At 33.6% G+C, this 22,421-nt stretch overlaps 1 protein-coding gene across 1 annotated transcript in view; it reads left to right on the top strand.

Annotated features, from left to right (window-relative positions):
* LEMD3 (LEM domain containing 3) overlaps positions 1-21,752 on the top strand; it is a 57,480-nt gene extending 35,728 nt beyond the window's left edge. The window contains exons 5-13 of the mRNA XM_031462783.2: positions 10,277-10,356; positions 10,443-10,588; positions 11,486-11,587; positions 11,699-11,801; positions 12,055-12,233; positions 17,405-17,486; positions 19,040-19,145; positions 19,253-19,331; positions 19,555-21,752. Of these exons, the coding sequence (XP_031318643.1) occupies positions 10,277-10,356; positions 10,443-10,588; positions 11,486-11,587; positions 11,699-11,801; positions 12,055-12,233; positions 17,405-17,486; positions 19,040-19,145; positions 19,253-19,331; positions 19,555-19,718 (1,041 nt within the window). The 3' untranslated portion in view covers positions 19,719-21,752. The remainder of the gene's footprint in view (positions 1-10,276; positions 10,357-10,442; positions 10,589-11,485; positions 11,588-11,698; positions 11,802-12,054; positions 12,234-17,404; positions 17,487-19,039; positions 19,146-19,252; positions 19,332-19,554) is intronic.
* Positions 21,753-22,421: the final 669 nt, after the last annotated feature.

Here is a 22,421-nt window from a genome sequence, read left to right as displayed (position 1 = left end):
TTTTGTTTTAGTTTGTTTTAGAACATTCTCTATGAGAGAATACACATTAATTTAGAAAGGGTACAAACACCATTGGTGAGAGAGAAATTGAGATAGGTGAGTAGCATGTAAGAAAACAAGTAAGCACCTAACCCTTGTCATTTATTTCAATTCTTCTGCCCCAGGATAATTTCATTTCAGGGTACTAAGAGAACTTGCAGGTGCATTTTCTGTACCACTGTAGGTAACCTTTAGGAAATCCTAGATGGAAGGAAAGGTACTAGAAGGTTGAGAAGGACAAGTGTCACTCTGATTTCCAAAAAGAGGCAAGTGGCTTTTGAAAACCATACTGGAGAGCTTAATGTTAGTCCAGTTCCATAAAGATATTTCCATAAAGATGTGAATACTTACAAATGAAAATGCTGATCCCTGGAAGCTGGCATCCATTCATTATGAACAAGTCATGTCATATAAACTTCATTTGCCCCTTTTTAGAAATAGTGGTAAAGAAACATGTAACATGAGATCTACCCTATTAACAAATTTTAAATTGTACAATATTGTTAACTCCATATGCATTGTTGTGTAGCAGATCTCTCATACTTTTTTATCTTGCATTACTGAATCTCTGTACCCATTACCCTCTCCTCCCAGAGGCCTCTGACCACCACCATTTCACTTTCTGCTTCTATGAGTTTGACAACAGTAGATAAATACCTCATATAAGTGGAATCATGCAGTATTTGTCCTTCTGTGACTGACTTATGTCACTTAACACAACATCATCAAGGTTCATCCATGTCATAATTTGACAGGATTTCTTTCTTTTTTAAGGCTGAATAGTATTCCATTGTATGTACCCCACATTTCCTTTATCCATTGATATGTTGATGGACATTTAGGTTTTTCTACTTCTTGGCTATTGGGAATAATAACTGCAGTGAGCATGGGAGTGCAAATCTCTCTTAGATCTTGTATTCAATTCTTTCGATAAATACCCGGAAATGAGATTGCTGATCATGTAATAGTTCTATTTTTGATTTTTTTTGGCTGGGACCAGGGGGTGGTGGTAGTTAGGTTGGTTGGTTGGTTGTGTTTTTCTGTTTGTTTTTAAACATTTTTTTTACTTTTAATGGAGGTATTGGGGATTGAACCCAGGACCTCATGCGTGCTAGGTATGTACCCCACCACTGAGCTAACACTCTCCCTATTTTTTATTTTTTGAGGAACTCTCATACTGTTCCATAGAGGTTACACCATTTTATATTCCTACGAACAGTTTACAAGGGTTCCCTTTTTTCCATATCCTTGAAAACTCTTGTTTTCTTGTGGTTTTTGTTTGTTTTTTAATAATGTCCTTCCTAACAGGTATAAGGTGGTATTTCACAGTGATCTTGATTTGCAGTTCTCTGATGATAAGTGATAATTAGTGATGTTGAGCATCTTCTTATTTACCTATTGGACATTAATATGTCTTCTTTGGAGAAATGTTTATTGAGGTCCTTTGCCTATTTTTAAATTAATTTATTTGATTTTTTGTTATTGATTTGTAGGAGTTCTTTATTTATTTTTGGATATTAACACTTAACAGATATATGGTTTGTGAATATTTTCTCCCATTCCATAGATTGTCTTTTTACTCTGTTGATTGATTCCTTTGCTGTGCAGAAGTTCTTTGGTTCATGTAGTCCCATTTGTCTCTTCACTTTTGTAGCCTATGCTTTTGATGTCATATCCAGAAAATCATTGTCAGGTCATATTTTTAAAAAATCATTACCAAGACCAATTTCATGAAGCTTTTCCTCTGTATTTTATTTTAGGAGTTTTCATGTCTTATGTTTAAGTCTTTAATTCATTTTGAGTTGACTTTTGTGTGGTGCAAGATAGGCTTCAGTTTCATTCATTTACATGTGGAAATCCAGTTTTCCTAACACCATTTATTGAAGAAACTATCCTTTTTCCATTGTGTGTTCTTAGCATCCTTGTTGAAGATCAGTTGACCATATACGCATGAGTTTTTTTCTGTTTTCTTCCATTGGTCTATATGTCTGTCTTTATGTTAGTACCATACTGTTTTGATTACTGTAACTTTGTGATATGTTTTGAAGTCAGGAAGTATGGGGCCCCCAGCTTTGTTCTTCCTTGAAATTGTTTTGTCTATTTGGGGTCCTTTGTGATTCCATATGAATTTGAGGATTGTTTTTCCTATTTCTGAAAAAAAAATGCAGTTGGGATTTTAATAGGAATTGCATGAATCTATAGATTGCTTTGGGTAGTATGAACATTTTAACAATATTAAGTCTTCTAATCCATGAACATGGGATGACTTTTCATTTATTTGTGTCTTGAATTTCTTATAGCAGCACTTTATACTTTTCAGTATTTGAGATCTTTCTTTTTTAATGTAGGCATTTACCAGTATGAAATTCCCTCTCAGAACTTTTTTTTTTGCTGTATCCCATGAGAAGCTGTTAGGCCTCTTTCACCTGAATGTCCATTTCTTTTCTAGATATGGGAAGGTTTTGGTCATTATTTCTTTAAATAAGCTTTCTGCTCCTTTTACTCTTCTCCTTCTGGGACTTCTGTAATGCATATATTTGTCCAATTGATGATATCCCTTAAGTCCCTTCAGCTTTCCTCACTCTTTTTCATTGTTTTTTCTTTTTGTCCCTCAGACTGGATAATTTCAAATGACTTAAGACGTCTTGAGTTCCTTGATTCTTTGTTCTACTTGACTTAAGACTGCTGTTGAACCCATCTAGTGAACTTTTCAATTCAGTTACTGTATTCTTCAGCCCCCAAATTCCTGTTTGGTTCTTTTTAGTATTTTCTCTTTATTAATATTCTGTATTTATGCATTATTTTCCAGAGTTTGTTGAGCATCTTTTTGACAGTTATTTTGAAATTTTTATCAGGCAGTTCGTAACAGCTGTTTCTTTAGGGTCATTTTCTGGAGATTGATTTTGTTCTTCTAGTTGGGCCATATTGCTTCGTTTCCTTTGTATGCCTTGTTACTTTGTGTTGGGATCTACCATTTGAAAACACGGCCACATTTCCCAGTCTTAACAGACTGCTACATGCAGGGAAAGACCTTTACCAATGAGCTCAGATAGGGATTCTGGGGTCTTCTTAAATCTCTTCTGTGGATGCATTTTTTCTGGACTTGTGGGTGTACATTCCCAACTAGAGAGGTTTTGCAGGTTTCTTTTTATAGGAGCTTAAAAATCTCTTGCTCCCTCTAGTGTCTGTCTTAGATACTGCAGGTCCTCTGGAGCAGCAGCAAGCTGTCTAGCTCTTTTTGATTTTCAGCAACCCTCAGGCATCTACGCTATGTCAGATCTTAGTGCTCTGAAAGAAGTGATATAGAGACCAGTCCCTAGGTAGCTCAGTAAGAAATTGGAGCATTGGACACATGCTCCAACTCTTTCTCTCCTCAGGGAGAAGCCAGGAGTTGGGGGCTTTCTGTCACTCATTCTGCACTGAGCTGGGGGGAGGGGCAGTGGCAAGTGAGTGTGTGCTAGTTCATTGCCTTTGCTCTTGGTGGCCCCCAACCTGGTGCCCTTGCCTGTTAGTGCTTAGATTCAAACAAGACAGAAACCAATCCCTCTGATAGCCCCTGAAAAGTCTGAATGTTAGACATATGTTCCAGTCTTCTCTCCCTCCTCAAGGAGAACCTAGGAGTTGGGAAATTTCTCTCAATCACACCATGCTATGCCAGGGAAAGGGGCTCTGGTGAGTGAGTTATCAATTTTCCAATTTTCATGTAGCTAGTTTTGCACTTGCTTGGGATGCAGGAGCCTCTTAACTGTTTTCTGAATTTCTTACAAAGGTCTATGTATTGTTGAATTTGTATCTCCATGGGGGAAGGAGGGTCTGGGGCTTCCTATTCTGTCATCTTACTGATGTCACCCCCTCTTTTTTTAAATTTAGGATGTAGTATAGTAACGCTTTCAGCGAGATTTTGATGACGGTCTCCCATGATATGCTTGTTAAAACAGAGAAATATTGACTCAGTTTTTAACTTAATTATGGCTTATTTATGTAGATACCCAAAAGATGTTAAGACAGTATAACATGATGGAGACTGGATGTGGATTCAAGCACTGGCACATAGGAGCTGTGTGTCTTAGTAAATCCCTTCACTTTTCTGTACCTGTTTCTCAGTGTGAAAGTGGGACTGTTGTTATTAATACCTGTCAGAGTTGTTAGGAGACTTAAGTGAGTATATAAAGTACCTAGCTCAGTGCCTGATGATTATAATAGCTTCCCAATAAGTTTTCTCTCTTTTTCTGTGTTTCCTAGCTAATTAAACCAGTGTTACTCCGGAGAGAGTTTTCTGATAACATGCTATAGAATTTGTCTCTTAACCTTGTTCTCTTTTTTATTTTCAATTTTGACCTAAATGAGAGCATTGATGACTGGACAAATTTGTGGATAGTGTACTAGTTAATAGATTGGATAGCTAAAGAATCAGGATCCAAAAAGGTCTTAAATAAGGAGGGGTTATGATTATGGGGCTCTGTCATAAGGGATGGAAGAATTGCCAGATGGATTATAGGGGTGGGGACAAAGAAGGGATTGGATTGAGTAGGCTAAAGGGACCATAGGGTAAAATATTCCAGGAAGAGAGCATAGCATGTGGGAATCTAAAGCCAGCAAGCAATTATGAGATAATTTGAAAGTGTTTTTACTTCTACCAGGGGGAAAAACTGATCTCAACCAGTGATTCCCTCCTGCTTTCTCTTTTTTTCCAAGTTAAATCTCTTCCAGAGGTAATAGCACAGGTACATGTTATGGTCGGTCATCAACTCCTGGAGCAGGATTAATTTACATTTCTGAAGAACCTTGAGACTCTTCAGATCTATTGAATTCTGCCTGAAGGAAGAACTAAAGGGATGGGATAGGGTTTGGGAACAGGATAGGGCTTGGTTGGTAGTTAAGCTATAGCAGAAGTCAGCGGTTGGTGTGGAAGGATGATTAATTGCCTCTTTTCCCCCCTCCCCAGCCACTTGACTGCAGCTGTAGGATAAGGTAAAAAGAAGAGACACAGGACCAGAGTTGGAGCAAGTTGGAGTCTCAGCCAGGCAGCAGTAGGGTACAAGAGATTAGTACTATTAAAGACTGGCAGCAAAGGAGTTATTGGAAACACTCATGTATGAGTTGAGTTGGCAACTGCCTGTATTGAGGTTTTCTTTTTGTTTTGTTTAATTGATGTTAATGATTCTAGTCTTAAAAGATTTTCATATCTTTTCTCTGGAACTGTTTTATGTTTCATATTAGGTTTTGCCTTTTTAAAGAAAGTTAGTTGAATTTCTAATGTATATTTTTACAAAGGTTTTGATTAATTGCTTAATTAAGTGAAGTTATTTTATGTAGAAATGTTCATATCCTCTTTATACATTTAGATGTGTGTGTGTGTGTGTGTGTGTGTGTGTGTGTGCGCGCGCGCGCCTGCCTTTTCTTTTTGGAATCCCGCTTTCAGGTTTTTCCAATGCAGGGAAACCTGGGTATGGCTTGTTACCACCAAAGATGCAGATTGGACTGCTACTAAAAAAAAAGCACTAAACAGGAATTTTTCCAAAGAGAAATAAAGTTTTAAAGTCTAGATAGAAGGTTTTAAGTGCTATTTTAAATAATGCTTGTTTTTTTACAATATAACATTAACCCATGCTTATGATTTAACTCACATAGAAAATAAAAGGCAAAGTGAATTTCAAATTCACTGCCTAAGATAGCCACTCGTTTTGGTCCATGTTTTTCTAGTCTTATATATTTTTCCCCTAAAATTTGTATCACTGTAAGTATTATAAATATTTCATATTATAAGTATTTTTATATTTTTTTCTTAAAGTTACTAGTATTTTCCCATGTTATTGTTGAGGTTTTTAAAAATTGTTTCTTTTTATCACTGGATAATATTTCTTTACTTGATTGTATTGTACTGGTTTGTGGTTTTTCGGTATTGTGAAAGCACTCTTATTTTTGCATTATAGTATTTGATTTTCTGATCATTTCCTTAGGAAATAGTCCTAGGAAGGGAATTACTTGTTCAAAGAGCCTTTGTTAATGCTTTTGATATGTGTTGCCAAATTACTTTCTAATTTGTAATGACAGTTTTAGCATAGTCTATCCAAAACTGGCTATTTTATTTCCCCAAATTCTCGTATAAATATGGAAGAACGCCACTACAAAGCTGGTATTAATGATGAAAATATGTATATTGTAGGATTTCTTCTTACAGAGAGAGATCTGTTGTACCTTTTGTGTATTTGTACTGTGGTTTCACCAGCAACACAATTACGTTTTTACATTGAGGAGTAAACGAGCCAGAGAATGTGTAGAACTACTATGGTATAAGCTAAATTTTTCCCAACTTCTAGTGCATTTTAAGCACAGTATTAGTAAATGTTTCATGGAGTAAAATGAGTGAATAAGCCTCCATAAATTAAAAAAAATATATCTTGTATTTGATATTCTACATTCCATTTTTATTTTATTTCTCCTATTTTCTCCTTCAAAGGAAATTTAAATAAATGTGACAATTCATTTAAGTAACGTAAACATTTTTTAAACTCCTCTAATGTTTTTCTTGAGCTTTTATTCATCATTTTTTGTGATTGAAAGCTTGTATTGATTTGTGAAAAGTTAAGAGGTCCCTCTGGTGGAACATTCAGAAAATACATGGCACTGTATTTTCATGAAAGACATAGATTGCTTTTTTTTTTTTTTAAACATTTAATTTAAACACTTTATTTTCATCAAAATACATTTTCCTCTCTATTTAACACCACTTAGCATTCTTTTTTAAAATGGCTAGAGTTCGTAAGAGGTGTAAAGGAAATAATGTGTAAAGATTTTGTAAATTGCCTTACAAAAGTATGGTTTTTTTTTTAATGGCATATTTATCATAATTTCTTGTATATCTTGTTTCATTAGGGAAATGCAAAGGTAGATTTTCTGAGTAAGAATAATACAAATGTTATGTATTTATAAGTTATTTTCAAAAAGGAAATATTTTCTACCCAAATATGATATAGATTGCTTTTTAAGTTAAATGGTGGGAGCTTTGTATGATAATAACAGAATGATGTGATGAACGATGGTTCATTTCCTAGGCCACTTTCAAGACCTATTTTTAACACAATATGTTTAAGATTTGTGAAGAATATAATAGACAAGAAGATAGCTATAGATGTGCCAAATTATGGGCTGGACAGATTTTTATGGACTAGCTTAGAATGCTCGTAAAAAGAATTGTGTCTTTGTAAAAAAAAAAAAAATACAGGTTCTAAACAATGGAATGAGGGATAAATTTCATAATCACTATAATATTTCAAGTACAATTTATCTTAGTACTTTCTATGTGTTATCTCTAATTTCACAATGATTTAGCAAAGTAGATGGTATCAGACCCACTTTATAAAGAAACTAAAGCTCAGAAGGGTTTAGTGACTAGGTCATACAGCTAGTAAGTGATGGAGCTGTGAATAGAATCAAAGTAATTGCTCTTCTCACTATACTATGTTGCCTCTTCGATGGAAGGGCTGGATTTATAATCCCTACTTTCATCTATTGAATGAGTAAGGGACTGACTCTGAATTGGGCTTGGGATCTGAAGAAGTGATCAAAGTATATGCATCTGCAAAAATGACATATTTTCTCTTTTTTCCACTTAAGGATATACATATAGCTAGTCAGTAGTGGAGTTATGATTTGGTTCCAGGCCTCTTTGATTCTAAGAACCATGTTTTTCCCATTATTCCTGGAAATGAAAGGTCAAGTTCCCACTGAATCATCAAGAATTAAATTATATTCACTGTTGATGTCTGTTCATATTTTACTTAATTGAAAAAGTACCATCTCATGCATTAGTATATATCATCTCACAATTAACCAGAATATTCACTAGCTAGAAAGTCACATAGCTGTTACTATTATGTAAATTATCCATTTTGTGAACTGTATCAAGTAGATTTTAATATTTGCTTGACTTCTCCCTATACCAGTATCTTTTTCCTTCCCTTACATTTTGTTGCTTTATTTAATGAACTGAGTCTTACATGAAACAGTACTTTTTTTAAGAAACAATATTATTTTTGTACTTTGAAACTGTAATATAAGTTCAAAACCTCTGATGAGTTTTAAAATACACATTTTTGGCCAATTATTTTGAAAATAAGGTAAATTTGGAAATGGGAATCATGGGTATATGTGTATGTGTACACATACTAAAATAGATTTTAACAAATCTATTTTAATACATTCTAATTACACTATAAGCATGTTTTCCCAAATCTTGCTAATCTTGTTAAAGACTTAGGAAAACATACTTAGAATTTAGAAAGATACCTGTGAAGCAGTCAGCAGTATGTTGACTGAACTGTTGCAAATAAGTAAATAGTAATAAGTAATTATGAAAATAGACCTGCTTTAAAAATTAAAAACTTAGTTTCCTCCTGAGTTTTGTCATCACTTATTAGAAAATGGGCATTTTTTTGATATGGGAATGCCTTACCTCAAGGGTTGGCAAACTATAGCCCATGGGCTTATTTTTGTATGGCCTGCTAGCAGTGGTTTTACAACATTTTTAAAGGTTGCTTTAAAAAAATGTGATAAGAGACCAGAAGTGTATACGCTACACAGCTTAAAATACTTACTCTCTGGCCCTTACAGAAAAAGCTGGCTTACCCCTGCCTTGCAACTTCCAGGTGGCTCCAGAAAGTGAATACTAAAACACTTTAGACTCTTAAAATCAGGTAGATACTGTGTATGCTCCAATGTTAGAATGAGCTGTTTAATTAGCATAAGCCAGAAAAAAAAATTCTACTTTTACTCCTAAAAAATTCCATTTTATTCCATGTACTGTGTAGAATATTTTTGGAAGTAATGGCTTACTTAAGAACTCAACACCCTGTTAAATCTTTAATGAGGTTTTAAATAAATTATCAATTGTGTTTTTTGAAATGTATATTCATAAAGGAACATTCCATGGTTCTGTGGTATTCCAGATAGTGGTTGGATATAGAGGGGTATTAACACAGGAAAGGAAAACAGAAAATGGGAAAATAAGAACAGATACCCTTTTCTTTTCTTTCTATTTTATAATTAGTAGTATTAAGCTTTTTGTTTCTCCACATACTTAGCTTATTACAGTAGATGTCCTTGTTAATTTGAGCCATTATGTATATTTTCAGGGTAATTAATGAGGGTAGTAATGCTATTCATAATATCTTTAATCTCCTAAAGTTTTCATATTTAAATTATACAGCTAGTAAACTTAGAAATTTGTTTCTACATTATTTGAAACTTACATTTATAGTCTAGCCTTCTAAGTTCTGTGTAGTAATGCGTAAGTGTCATAATATTCTGCATATTCTATTAATGCAAACTGAAGAGTATATATAAATACAGTGTATATATTTCATTGATTTTTTATTTAGTCAAAACAGGGAAAAGTATTTTAGTTATCTATTCACAGAATTGTAGATATTCTTTGGTACAATACTAAAACTCTACAAGTAGTAGTTTCTTAAAGATTAGTGGCAATGTGGAACTTGAAACCATGTTAGTGAACTTTTCATACTAAAGCCCTTTGGTCTGTTTTGCACTTGGAATGAATCTTTCAAGCACACAAGATTTTATAGCTCATGATTGGTCATTTGGAAAGTATTGGTTCACTGGTTATGCAGATCTTCCAAATGTTGACACGTCTTATTATGCTATACTCAAAAGTCACATTTGTTAATATCACATCAGTCTCATTACAGACGTTTTCAAGTACTGTGAAGTTGTTAGGTTCATGGCAATGGATGCAAGTTTTTTGAAATTCTCCTTTTCACTTGAAAGTTTGAGTTTTATCATTGATAACAGAGTCAGTTGTTTTTCTGGAGTTGATAGGCTTAGGCTTACTTCATTCACTTGTTGAGAAATGGCTGTGAAATGGTCAAGTCTGAATAATTTGCCATTTTTTCATCTACAAATAGTATTCCTTAAAAAAAGTGGCTAATTCACTCTTACAACAATGTTACTTGAAAGCAAATTATTTTTAAAAATCTGTAATAAAAAAATGAAAAGAAAACATAACAAAATGTTAACAGTGGTTATCTTAGGGTGGTGGGGAAATGATGACTTCTTTTTTCTCCTTTTATGTTTCTGTAATGAATAATAAATTTTTATTATGTTATATAGTTTAAAGTATTATATAAAGTATGTTATTTATAGGGCAATATACACATAAAATCAAGTGAATGTCAATTACTAAGAATAATTAGTTATTTTCTCTATTTTTTCTTATTAGGATTTAGGCCCTGAATATGAAGATATATTTAACACCTCATTGCAGTGGATTTTAGAAAATGGAAGAGATGTTGGAATAAGGTAAAGGGTTTGATTTTCTCTTCGACCATTTTGTAGTATAAGAAGTGATTTTGACTCTGAACTCTCCCTTAATTATTTTTAAATAGGTGTGTTGGTCATGGCCCTGAGGAAGAATTGACAGATATAGTTGATGTACAGTTTTTACAATCCACAAGACCGCAGATGTCTTTCTGGTGTCGTTTTCGACGTGCTTTTATTACTGTCACCCACAGGTTATTGTTGTTATGTTTAGGTAAGTTGTGAGGATAAGAAAGAAGATACGTTTTAGTCTAGAATTTTTGTGTTTCTATTTCACAAAACACCAGGGCTGGGAATATACATCTGTGATAGTTGCCATTGTAAATCACATCCTTCAGAAGGTATAGTAATACCGAGGGTTTTTATAATGTCAGTATCAATCTAAGGGCTTAGAAAACAGTGCTATGAGAAGTGGGAATAAAACTGTCATAAGAAAAAGCAAATGTAGTGCATAGATAGAAGTCTACTTTAGGAAGCAGAACAAGAATGACAAAAATTTAGCTTATTTTAGAAATAATATAAATTAACTTCATTAAACTTATTTTTAATTTAAAAAATATCACTTAGCTGAATTAAAATCAGAATCCTAGATTTTATGTGACTTTTGATTGATAATAGGCATTTAGGAGATATTAATTTATTTTTTCTGCATAAGTCCTTTAAAAACAATTTGTTTCACTTAAAGTAAGATGCAGTATGTTTACAGTCTCGTGAGACTCAGTTTTCTAGTAGTTTAATGCTGCAAAGAAAAAAGTTTGTAAAACATAGTTATGTTACTTTGTTTTCAAAACAAAAAATAGAATTTTAATGTTCAGTTGTTACTGTAATGAAATTGTTTTTCTGGAGAGATTAAGTGACACTGGGAAATGTTTAATAGTAAACTTTTTAATGTAATTTTATATGTAACTAATTCAAACCACTGTCTTGAAGACTTACTCTGTTAACCCATTATGGCAGTTAAAATAATCACTGTAGAAACTGTCAAAATGTTTTGTTTGCTTTATTTTGTTAAAACCAGATTTAACAACTGATGCAATAACTTCAGGTTACAGTGAATATTACTGAATGCCATTGACCACAATTTTTAAAACAATACATATAAATATTGCAGGTGTAGTGATGGTTTGTGTTGTTCTACGTTACATGAAATATCGCTGGACAAAAGAGGAAGAGGAAACGAGGCAGATGTATGATATGGTGGTAAAGATTATAGGTATAGTATTTGTAAAAATCTAAACTATTTCTAGAATAGTCATTATGTGATAAACTACATCATGATGTCCACTGATTGATTAATTTGTAAATTTGTTTGATTTACTTTCAGATGTTTTACGAAGTCATAATGAAGCTTGCCAGGAAAATAAAGATTTACAGCCTTACATGCCTATTCCCCACGTGCGAGATTCCTTAATACAGCCTCATGACAGGTGTGTTCAAAGCATTATGAGTTGAAGTAAATCAGAATGTTGGTGTCTTCTGTCACCGTGAAAATTGTGTTGAGAGTTGTGACCCTTCTCAGCTAGACCTGGTTTACTCTAAAGTCTTTATTTTGTACTTTAAAGTTTTTTCTAAATTTTCATCTATTCTCCTCCTGATTTTGAGTGGCATAATAGACGAAAGATTTCGAAATATACATTTTTGATTCTTTGTTTCAACCTGTCATTTTCCTTCAAATGACAGGAAAAAAATGAAGAAAGTCTGGGATAGAGCTGTTGACTTCCTTGCTGCTAATGAGTCTAGAGTTCGCACGGAAACACGAAGAATAGGTGGTGCAGATTTTCTAGTTTGGCGGTGGATCCAGCCTTCTGCCTCCTGCGACAAAATATTAGTAATACCTTCTAAAGTGTGGCAAGGTCAAGGTATGTATTTTTTAAAATGTAACTTTTTTTTAAACTGCAAGTCTTTTATGTGTTTAAAGTAAAAGATTACATTGAAAGATGTATGAAGGCAAAACTCCCTTCCAGTTCTGTCCCACAGAAGGAATCAGTGTTGACTTCTTACATTTCCTCCCACTTTTCTCCTTGCTGATATAAACATGGTTTGTCTTCACTGTGATGTAGTACTAGATACATTACTTTGATTTTTTTCCTCTTTCACTTAATCCAGCAACTTAGTATTAAAGATATAACTGCATTCTTTTCCCCTGATTTTTATGCAAATACAACACACACATAATTTGTTTTATATTTAAAACATATGTAAGTGGAATCATAACTTTTTAACTGCTCTTGTTTTTCAATTTTTGCTTGCCTTTCTCTTTTTCATTAAGACTCTCACCTGCATATCCTGTGCCAAGTGGCTTTTGTGGGTATTCTCCATATTTTTCTTAATGCTTGCATAGTTGCAAGAACAGGTATTTATAAGTTTATAGAAAGGTTTGGTGTTTGGTTGCCTTATGTACCCAAACCTCTACTAGTGATAACTGTTACCTCATTTGAATTGTTTGTATCCCTATGGTTAGTTGCAAAAAGAAATTTCATGGCTAGTTTAATTTGTATTCCAGACTAGTAGTGAGTTGAGTTTCTTTTAATCTTGTTGGGTAAAAAGCATATTTACAGCGTTTGCTAAACATGCTATATGGGAAAGGTAAATTGTTTTGAAATTGAAATAAAATAAAATCCAGTCTATCCCTTTTCTCTCTAATTGATTTTCACTTTTGAAGAGCTTGAATAATAGGTTCCATAGTCGTGGTATAAAAATGAAGCTTTGATATTGCCAAAATGACACTAAACCATAAACTATTTGCTTCAAAGGGTACATACAGAAGAGTCCTCTGAAACCAAAAACAGAGAATTTGAAGCCAATCAGGTCGGATTACCTTAGTGCCTGATTATAAAGCATGTGGAGTCTCAGCCTAATTTTTTCATAGAGCTAATAGTTGGTGCTCATGTATGCATTTGAAGTTCTAGGCCATTGTTTTTATTCATGTGAATTTTTTTTTGTCATTACAGTTGTCTTATTTTTAAAATGTGAGAGTTTCAAGATGAATCCAAAGGCAGTTTTTCAACTAGATAATCCATGTTCTTACAAATTAGTAGCAGTATGACTTATTTAAATGTGTTAAATTGGACACTTTATAATCTCCAGGATTTAAAACTTCTGATTATTATTTCACTATATCATTCTCTTTAGCTAGGAAAAGGCTGCAAATGTGATAAAATACAAGTTTAGGTTGGTTATAGTCGTAATGTGAATTGATACAATATTTTTTAAGTGTCCTGCTACTTTTTATATTAATGTTTCATCCAGGTTTCAGTATATTAAATGGTCACAAACTGTGCCAAGTGCTGAGCAACCTTAATTTGCATGTTTCCAAATGGGCCATGTAAAGAATTGTAATTTTAATCTCCCTTTACTTGGCAGTCTTTAATAAACAGTTACAGTGATTAGGGGTTCTTGAACCTAGAAAGGAATTAAGAGTAAAGACATCTGCTAGTTGGCAAACAGGAAAAAAGTGTAATAGTTGAGGTAGTTTTAGCCTGAAGGCAGAAAATCCTGAGACAGAACACCTAATTAGCTATTTGCTTGAAGTACACCAACTCAATTTTTGGATGGTTGTGGTGATAAAATGAAAGTCTGTAGACATATAGCAAGAAAGATTTGAGTTCTTTTAAGAATTTCATCATAATAAGAATTGTTACAAGAGGCTGATGAGAAGTTGTTGGAATTTTCCTTAATGATGGTTATACATCTTTTGCCTCATTTAAGAACATATATCTCTAATATAGAAAGAATTTAGTTTTAATATTACTTACATTTTATGTCACTAAATATATAGTCTATTTAAATATAACTAACTGACTCTGACCTAGCTTTTTAAAAATATTAATACGTAAGATAAATTTTGCTTCCATTTGAATATATCTGAGCACAAATGTTGTGCTGTATAAAAATGGGCATATACTGGGGGGTTGTGATGGTTGTTTGTGTGAAAAGATAGTTTAACTTAATCACATGCTTGATGCTTCTCTCCTTATAAATGCAGTGGTTTAAAAAGGTACTTGGCTAGAGGGTTGGTAATTACAGTAGTCTTTTGAATTCACTGCCACTACAAGCTATTGTCATTTAATGGGACTTTTCCCAAATAATTGTTAAATAATCAACCTTATTTAATTTTTAGTTCAATTTCTAAAAAAAAAAAAAAGTTAAATATAAAATAGGTGATAATATAACATTAGTATCTCTAAAGGGTTTAAAAGCACCGGTTAAAAAATAAACAATACCTTCTGGGGAGCCAGAGATTTATGCTTCTGGCAGATGTAGTCTTTGGAATAACAGCATTCATTTGAAGGATCCAAAGGTAGTTCCTGAGGTATTTGAAATGTATCATTCAGTAACTACTATATCTCTACATAGCTATGGTAATTAGAGTTTAGTTAGGGAGGCAAAGCTTATATTATAAAAATCAGTTTGATCTTTGGGACTACTCTCTGACTAGACTTGGCCAGAAATAGTGTCCTCCAGATCTGTTACTTTGTGGAAACTTGGGTCTAGGCCAGGGTAAGGTGGTGTGAATGCTTCTGTTTTCTCTGGTTCATCCCCTGCTGGCCCAGGCCATTATTGGAATTTCAAGGAAGTCAGATCATCTGCAGTTAAAAGGTCATCTAAGAACAGAACCTATACAATGCTAGAGAAGTTTGGAAGGTACTAGAGGTTCACAGAACTTCTTAATCTGGGGTTTGGCAAAGATTTTTTATGTCTAGTGACTGTTCCTCCACCCCACATCAGGCACTGTGTAGACATTTTTACCGCAGATGTTTCTTATCACTGATAATTCTGAAATCTTTAATTGATCCATTCTGGTCTTCATCATAAACTCATCCTTTCAACTTTCTTGCTTTATTATTTGGGTTTAAAAAAAAAAAAACTTAGCATCTCCAATTCTCTAGTACACCTACTTTCTCCATTTTTTTCCTGTCCATCTTAGTGTCCATGATCCATCTTTTTGATCTTGCTAGTACCCTTAAGTCATTACCTATTCGTCATCTTATCTGATAAATTCCAACCAAGGTGAAACTGTTTGTCTATGCCTGTCTATATGCAAATAGCTGAGCATAGCAGAACATCATACGACTGGACAGATTGGTACCTTCATAAGTAATCAGCCTCAGTTAGGCTCTAAGCACTACCTGCCTTTTATGTTCTTACCATTTTTTACTAGTCACTTCACTTCCGTATTCAATAGCAATTTTAGATTTCTTCCCATCTTTTCAAACTTTTGTCCTTCTCTTCTCTAATTCTCTGTTGATGACTAAAATAGAAGCAATCAGATTATACCTGTGTCTTGATTTCCACCACCAAATCTACAAAATTACCAGAATCTACACTTATCCTCACTTCCTATTCCAGCTGAGAAGCTGTGTCACTTAACAAGGACCTAAGCCCTTCCCTTTAGATGGTCCCTCTGGATCCCATTCTGTCTAGTCTTTTCAGGTGTCTTCCTTTACTGTGTTTTACATCTCTGCCTTTTCTTCAGCACTTTAACGTACTGTAGTTTCATCTTTAAAACACATTTGTTGCACTCTACATTGTCCTGTAGCTGTCACCCTGTCTCTCCACCTCTTTATAGCCAGATATCATTAAACAGTTTACTCACTGTCTTTACTTTTTCACCTCCCATTTATTGTTCTTCAGCTGACTCCAGTCTGTTTTCTGTCCCCATCATTTCAAGGAAACAGCTCTCAAATATCAATATGGCTAAACTCAGTGGATGTTTTTCTTTTCTGTCCTTATTTTACCTAACAGTGTTAACAATTGCCTTGGAACCTTCTTGTTTTGGCTTTGTGGTTGCCACTTTCTTCTGGTTTTCATCCTACCTCTTAACCATTTTTTCAGTCTTCTTTTCTAGATTTTTCTGGATCTCTAGGTTCTGGAGTCTTTCCAGACCATTTTTCATTATTCCCGTGTCTTCCCAGATGATCTATGCTTCGAATTCATTTACCATATATATGTTGATGACTTTCAAATTTAGATCTTGCACTACGTTTTCTATTCTGGTTTTCAGATTTTTATACTCAGATGTATACTTTTCTTCTCTACTAAGAAGCACCACAGATTCAACATGTGCACAAACCCAGTGTCTTCTCTCTCCAAACTGACCTCTCCTCCAATATTGCTTTCTAATTAATAATACTTACCCCTCCTCGGTTGGTTCTGCCAGAAACCCAAGAGTCATTCTTAATCTCTCCCTTAGCCCCCATGTGTGCTGTCTTTAAGCAAGTCATGTCAGATCTACTCCATAATATGTTGTGTTTCTGTCCATTTATTGCCCTCTGCACTGCTGGCCTGTCTTATCCACATTACTATCATCTCCCTGTTAGACAATACTAATAACCTTCTAACTGGTCTTCTTTCATTCATTTTTGCTTTCATTTAATTGATTCTCCACATAACAGTCTAAAAATTTTATAATTTTAAAAGACAGATTTCATCATTTTACTCCTCTCCTTAAAACGTTTGAGTGGCTTCCTATTGCTCTATGGTAACATCTGAATACTTTAATGTGGCCTACATGGTCCTGCATAATCCAGCATCTTCCTCTTCAGGTTTATCTTTCTGTGGTCCCTACTGTAGTCACAGTGGCTGTCTTTTAGTTACTTGAATATACAGTTCCTTCTTGCCTTGGGCTTTGTATAAGCAGCCACTTTTGCTTGAGATGTCCTTTACAACTCCCTTTACTCTTCCTATTTTTATTTATTCTTTAGGTCCTGGCATAAATTTTACTTCTTCTGTGAGGTGTTATCCGATATTCACAGATTAGCTTAAGTTACATTGACAGCTTTCTGTACTCTTCTTTCTTAGGATTTACCACAATTATGATTTCTTGGGTTACACTGTTTTTCATCTCCCTCTCCCACTAAACAGAAAACTGTCAGAGCAATAGATTGTGTCTATCTCAGTCACCTTAATTCAGGGATCTGGCTCATAGTAAAAGCATGCAATGAATATTTTTTGAATGAACTGAATGACTGAATACTTTTCAACAAAAGGGAACAATAGAAAATAGTAAAACAAATTTGTTTTTTTATAGCATTTCATTTAGATAGAAGAAATTCACCACCAAATAGTTTGACACCGTGTCTAAAGATTCGAAATATGTTTGATCCAGTTATGTAAGTATTATGATCAAAGTACATGTAATTTTTATTTGGAATATTTGACTGAAAAATGCATGATAAATACACTGCTTTGTCTGTAACTGAAAAATCTTTTACTTCTGAATATCTAACTACTGAAATGTTATGTTTTTCTCATTTCTTCTTTTTTGTTGAATTTCAAGCAAAGGTTTCATCAAAAGACACAGATGTATAACGATTTGTAAAACTTTTATAAACCTTTGTATTCCCTGTGAATCCCCATAGCAGATAAATGCTTGAGTTAAATTAAAGATGTGATGATAAACAGTATTCTTTATTAAATGTGTAAGTCATGTCTGCCACCCTTTTTTGCCTCAGTAGGCAATATACATAAAAATATCTGCTATTTTAAAGTTTCCAACCCCTCATTGTAAAAAATTTTCTACAAAGATGTACATACTTTCCCTTTTACAAGACCTGCCCACCTGTTCATGCGATGTTTGAGAAGCTTCTCTGTCTGTGTAACTGCAGCAGCACACGTGTCAGGAGAACAGCACAGTCAAAGGGGTTGCCGTAGAATCCGTAATATTTCACACATGGGCTGTAATACTCTTTAGAATTTGCTTCCAAGAGCCAACTGCTTGTTTCTCTGATGATAGGACAAGGCAAATTCTGTTTTGTTTTTCTTTTAAAGCTGACAAGGGAAATTGTATTTCATATAAAATAGCCATAAATCCCATCTAATAACTCATTTATGTCAATAAATAGTTGATATGGTGAGATTCCGAATAAGTGACAGCAAACTTGGAAATGTGAGGAAGCACTAAGTACACACACACACACACACACACACACACACTTCCTCCATTATGCAGGGTTAGAAATAATTAACAGTGTGGTGGTCCCTCCATTGGGAGTCTTACCTCATATGTTAGGGATTAGGAAATCAATGCCAGTCCAGTATTTTATTACCTGTTGTGAAGATTTATGATTTAAAGTGTAGCCACCTTTTCTTCTGCCCCACTGTCTATATCTACAAGAAAAACAAATGTGCATTACTGTAGCGGGAAATCTTTCATAATAGTAAAGTGACTTATTTGTGCAAAATGTTTGTCTTATATCACTCTTCCATTATTTTGGAAAAGAAAAGCTCAGAGTACACTATTTACTAAGAATTTTCCTTAAGTTTAGGAATTTGAAAATGTCATTAAAAATAATATTTAACTTTACAAGTTTACTACAACTCCTTAAAGTGCGTATTAACATTTGTCTAGATAGAAAAAAGAGATGACTGTAAGTACATAAACACAAAAATGACAGCACATTCGTTCTGCTGTGGTGGACTGATCCTTCATTGCCTCAGCTTGTGCATTTTTACACTGGAAAATGAGACCAGGGCTGGGACTTATGAATGCTAGTATTTTTTATTCTACCTACTGCTAGCAGCAAGCTTTTATTTGCTATTAGTTTTAACAATCTGTGGTTTTTAAACTGTCCCCATTCTAGTAGGTTATATATGTTATAAGAGACAGAAGACTTCTTTCTGAGTAGGAATATGGTTGTTGATTTTTGTTTTCATTAATTTTTAGGGAAATAGGGGATCAGTGGCATTTGGCAATTCAAGAAGCAATTTTAGAAAAATGCAGTGATAATGATGGCATTGTTCACATTGCAGTAGACAAAAACTCACGTGAGGTAAATTAACTTTTACTATTGATTTCTACATTTTGGATTTGTTGCTACTAAACTAAGACTATTTCTTTTCTTTCTTCCTTCCTTCCATTTTTTTTTAAATACCACAGGGTTGTGTATACGTTAAATGTCTGTCTCCAGAATATGCTGGGAAAGCTTTTAAGGCATTGCATGGCTCGTGGTTTGATGGTAAGAAATTTGAGTATTACAAACATTTTGAAAAGATGAATTATGGCTTACTGTTAAACTATACCAGATTTTAAATTAAAGAATTTTGGATTAGCATTTTTAGAGTAATAATTTTAATTATTTTATTTGTGTTTTATGTTTATATGCATTTACCACAGTATGTTTTCTATAAATATTAAGCACATTTGTACAGATCTAAAATGTTATTTTTATCTTACAACAGGAAAATTGGTTACAGTAAAATATTTACGACTAGATAGATATCACCATCGCTTTCCCCAGGCTCTTACTTGCAACACTCCCTTGAAGCCATCAAATAAACATATGAACTCTATGTCTCATCTTCGTCTTCGGACTGGCCTAGCCAATTCTCAAGGAGGTTCCTGAAAAGACTTTCTTCCACTCCTAGGACTGTTCTTTACAATAGGAAAATTCCTATTTGGCTTTCTGTCTCCCTTTTTCAATGCTTTTTGTACGTAATATTTTTATTGAATACAGCTCTGTTCGAACGTTCCAGAAATATTAAGGTTTCAAAGGGACTTAGCAGTGAGGCAGCAATGCTGGGTAGATAGAATGATTGTTTCATTCAGTTTTTGGAGCTCGGTTAAGCCAATGCACTTAAAGTTTTGCATGAGGAACATTGACCTTATTAAGCATTTTCAAATGTGGTGGTTGTATTTCTGCACCAAGAAGTGTTTGGATAACCACACAAAAGCATGGTGAAAAGGCTTCTTGTATTTCCATAATTTCCTGTAAACTACTGTTGTGAATTTTTGTATACAGTCACCTACATAGTTTCTTACAGGCTAATGTAGTAAAACTGTTCATTTCCCAATTTAACTTTAGGTTTCTGTTGCTTGTAAGAGATTCATTTGCTACAGCTGGAATTTGGGAAAATTAATTTCGGTTTAGTGGTTACATATAAGTATCAGTGGATGTACATGTACTTAAACTGGCTTTTGTATATATGTGTAAATGCTGGTGATGGCGAAAGTAGTCTTGTTTTGTGAGGATGTCTGCATTAAAGCAGTAAAATAAGCTCCCTATTTTATTCATAACCTAATGTGTATATATATGTATGTGTATATATGTGTGTATGTATATATATATGTATGTGTATATGTGTATATATACACACACATATATACATACGGCTGTACTATCATATAGATCAAACAGCCAAACACCTGGAAGTATTAGATACAAGTTTAAAATATCTTTTATAGGTTTTATATAAAAATGTCTGAGTATGATTTTGTTGAAAGTTCGGATACCAGTTGTAATGGGTTCAGATTTATGTGAGCAATAAAGAAGCAATTGGCAGATGTTGGAAAAGTATTTTGTGAAAAGCTGTATTTATTATAAATGCTAGGGCTATGACATAGTACCAGTGGGATTAAGTCATTTTCCCAATCTATTTATAATTTAATGAAATGTTAGCTTCCCTGTTATATGTCAAGTTTAAAGCAGGGCACGTTGTTGCAGCAAAATGTGTATTTGAAAAATTATATTTGTAATTTTAGGTCATGAAAGTTTGCAGTATGGTAAATGCACGAGGTTACTTTGTGCCTCGGTATTTACTTTGTTTCAGTAAAGTTAGGTTATTACTGTTTATATGATTTCAGATTAAAATAATTACCGAGCAAAGTTTACTTGTAATGTAACAATTGGCTTTTTTAAAATAACCTGTTGATATATCATTGTCAGTCCAAGTAAATATGTGAAACAGCTGGAATTGTACCAATTTTAATTTTGTTTAAAGCTCAGTTTCCTTTTTTCTTTTTTCTTTTTTTTTAAAAATTGTATATGTGTTGGGTTTGCAGCATGAACTTGCACAGTTAATGCACGTTTTCTGGTTAAGTAAACATGATGCACACTGTTCTGTAACAGAAAACCCTATTGTGCCTTACCTATGTGCTTTTGTGGGCACCATGTTTATGAATAATAAAAATGATTTGTTATCTGAAAAGAATAAATTTAAAATTCTCAGTTTATGTCTCAGATGCTAAAGTGTGAAAATATAAATATATATAATATATAAAATAACCAATCTTTCTGTATTTTATGTGCATCACAGTGATTTATCTGAGCTTAGTGACCCCATCTTGTGACCTGTTGGGAGAGTGAATGTAAAAAATAGTTGTGGCATTTTAAAAGGTCGCCTTGATGCAGATGCATCTTTTTCTTGCTTCTAAAACATATTCCATGTAAACATTGTACATTTATTATTGTAATATAAACTATTATGCAGCTTATTTTACCTGAAACTCTTAAGCCGACCAAGATCCCTCCCTGCAAGACAGATGGGAATGTGTATAATAACTAGATATTTGAGAAGTTCTGAAGTTTGATGTAATCTGTTACTTGTCCTGTTAAAAAAAAGGAAAAAATTCTAATTAAAATTTTATTAGATTTTTTTAATGCGTCTTGGCTTTTAAAAAACTTTCTAAGTGCCCTGTGTCTTTATTTATTTTTTCACCAGTAAAAATAGGTGCCTTTATTTTAAATCTGTTTGGGTATCTGTAAATATATATATGCTTATAAAAATGGATAAAGACCGTAAAGTTAATTTTACCATCCATTCCTTGGCATTTCATACTTTATGAAAATGTCTTTGAGACAAACATTTGAAAGTTAAAGTGGGGCAAGAATGTAAATCAGATGTATCACTAAAGCACTGCTTCGTTGAGCCAGACATTTTTTCATAGCACGACTTTCTCAAAAAGGAAGCTATTCTTCTACACATTCTGGCTCAAACTCATTATAAACAAACAGTTACGGGCTAGTTACTTTGAGTAGCATTGGTTTAGTTTTTTGGTAGTTTAGTAAAAAGAAGATTAGTCAGTTAGTAGACTTTTATTGATTGCCAGCATGTCAGGCACGGTTATATATTAGTGATGTAAAGATAAAAAAGGCATGGCCCAGTCATTAAGATGGAAGAACACAGGGCCGATGAAAGATAGCATGGAAAATCGAGAAGAAAGCAGAATAAATTCTGAGAATATAGAGAGGTACCTCATGCATCTTAATAGATGGAGAAGACATCAGGGCAGATGAGGTAACATTTATCAAACACTTGTTAATTAGTAT

The sequence above is a fragment of the Camelus dromedarius genome, chromosome 11 (assembly GCF_036321535.1).
Source record: "Camelus dromedarius isolate mCamDro1 chromosome 11, mCamDro1.pat, whole genome shotgun sequence".
NCBI classification, from domain to species: domain Eukaryota; kingdom Metazoa; phylum Chordata; class Mammalia; order Artiodactyla; family Camelidae; genus Camelus; species Camelus dromedarius.
This window is presented reverse-complemented; position numbering and strand designations above follow the sequence as displayed.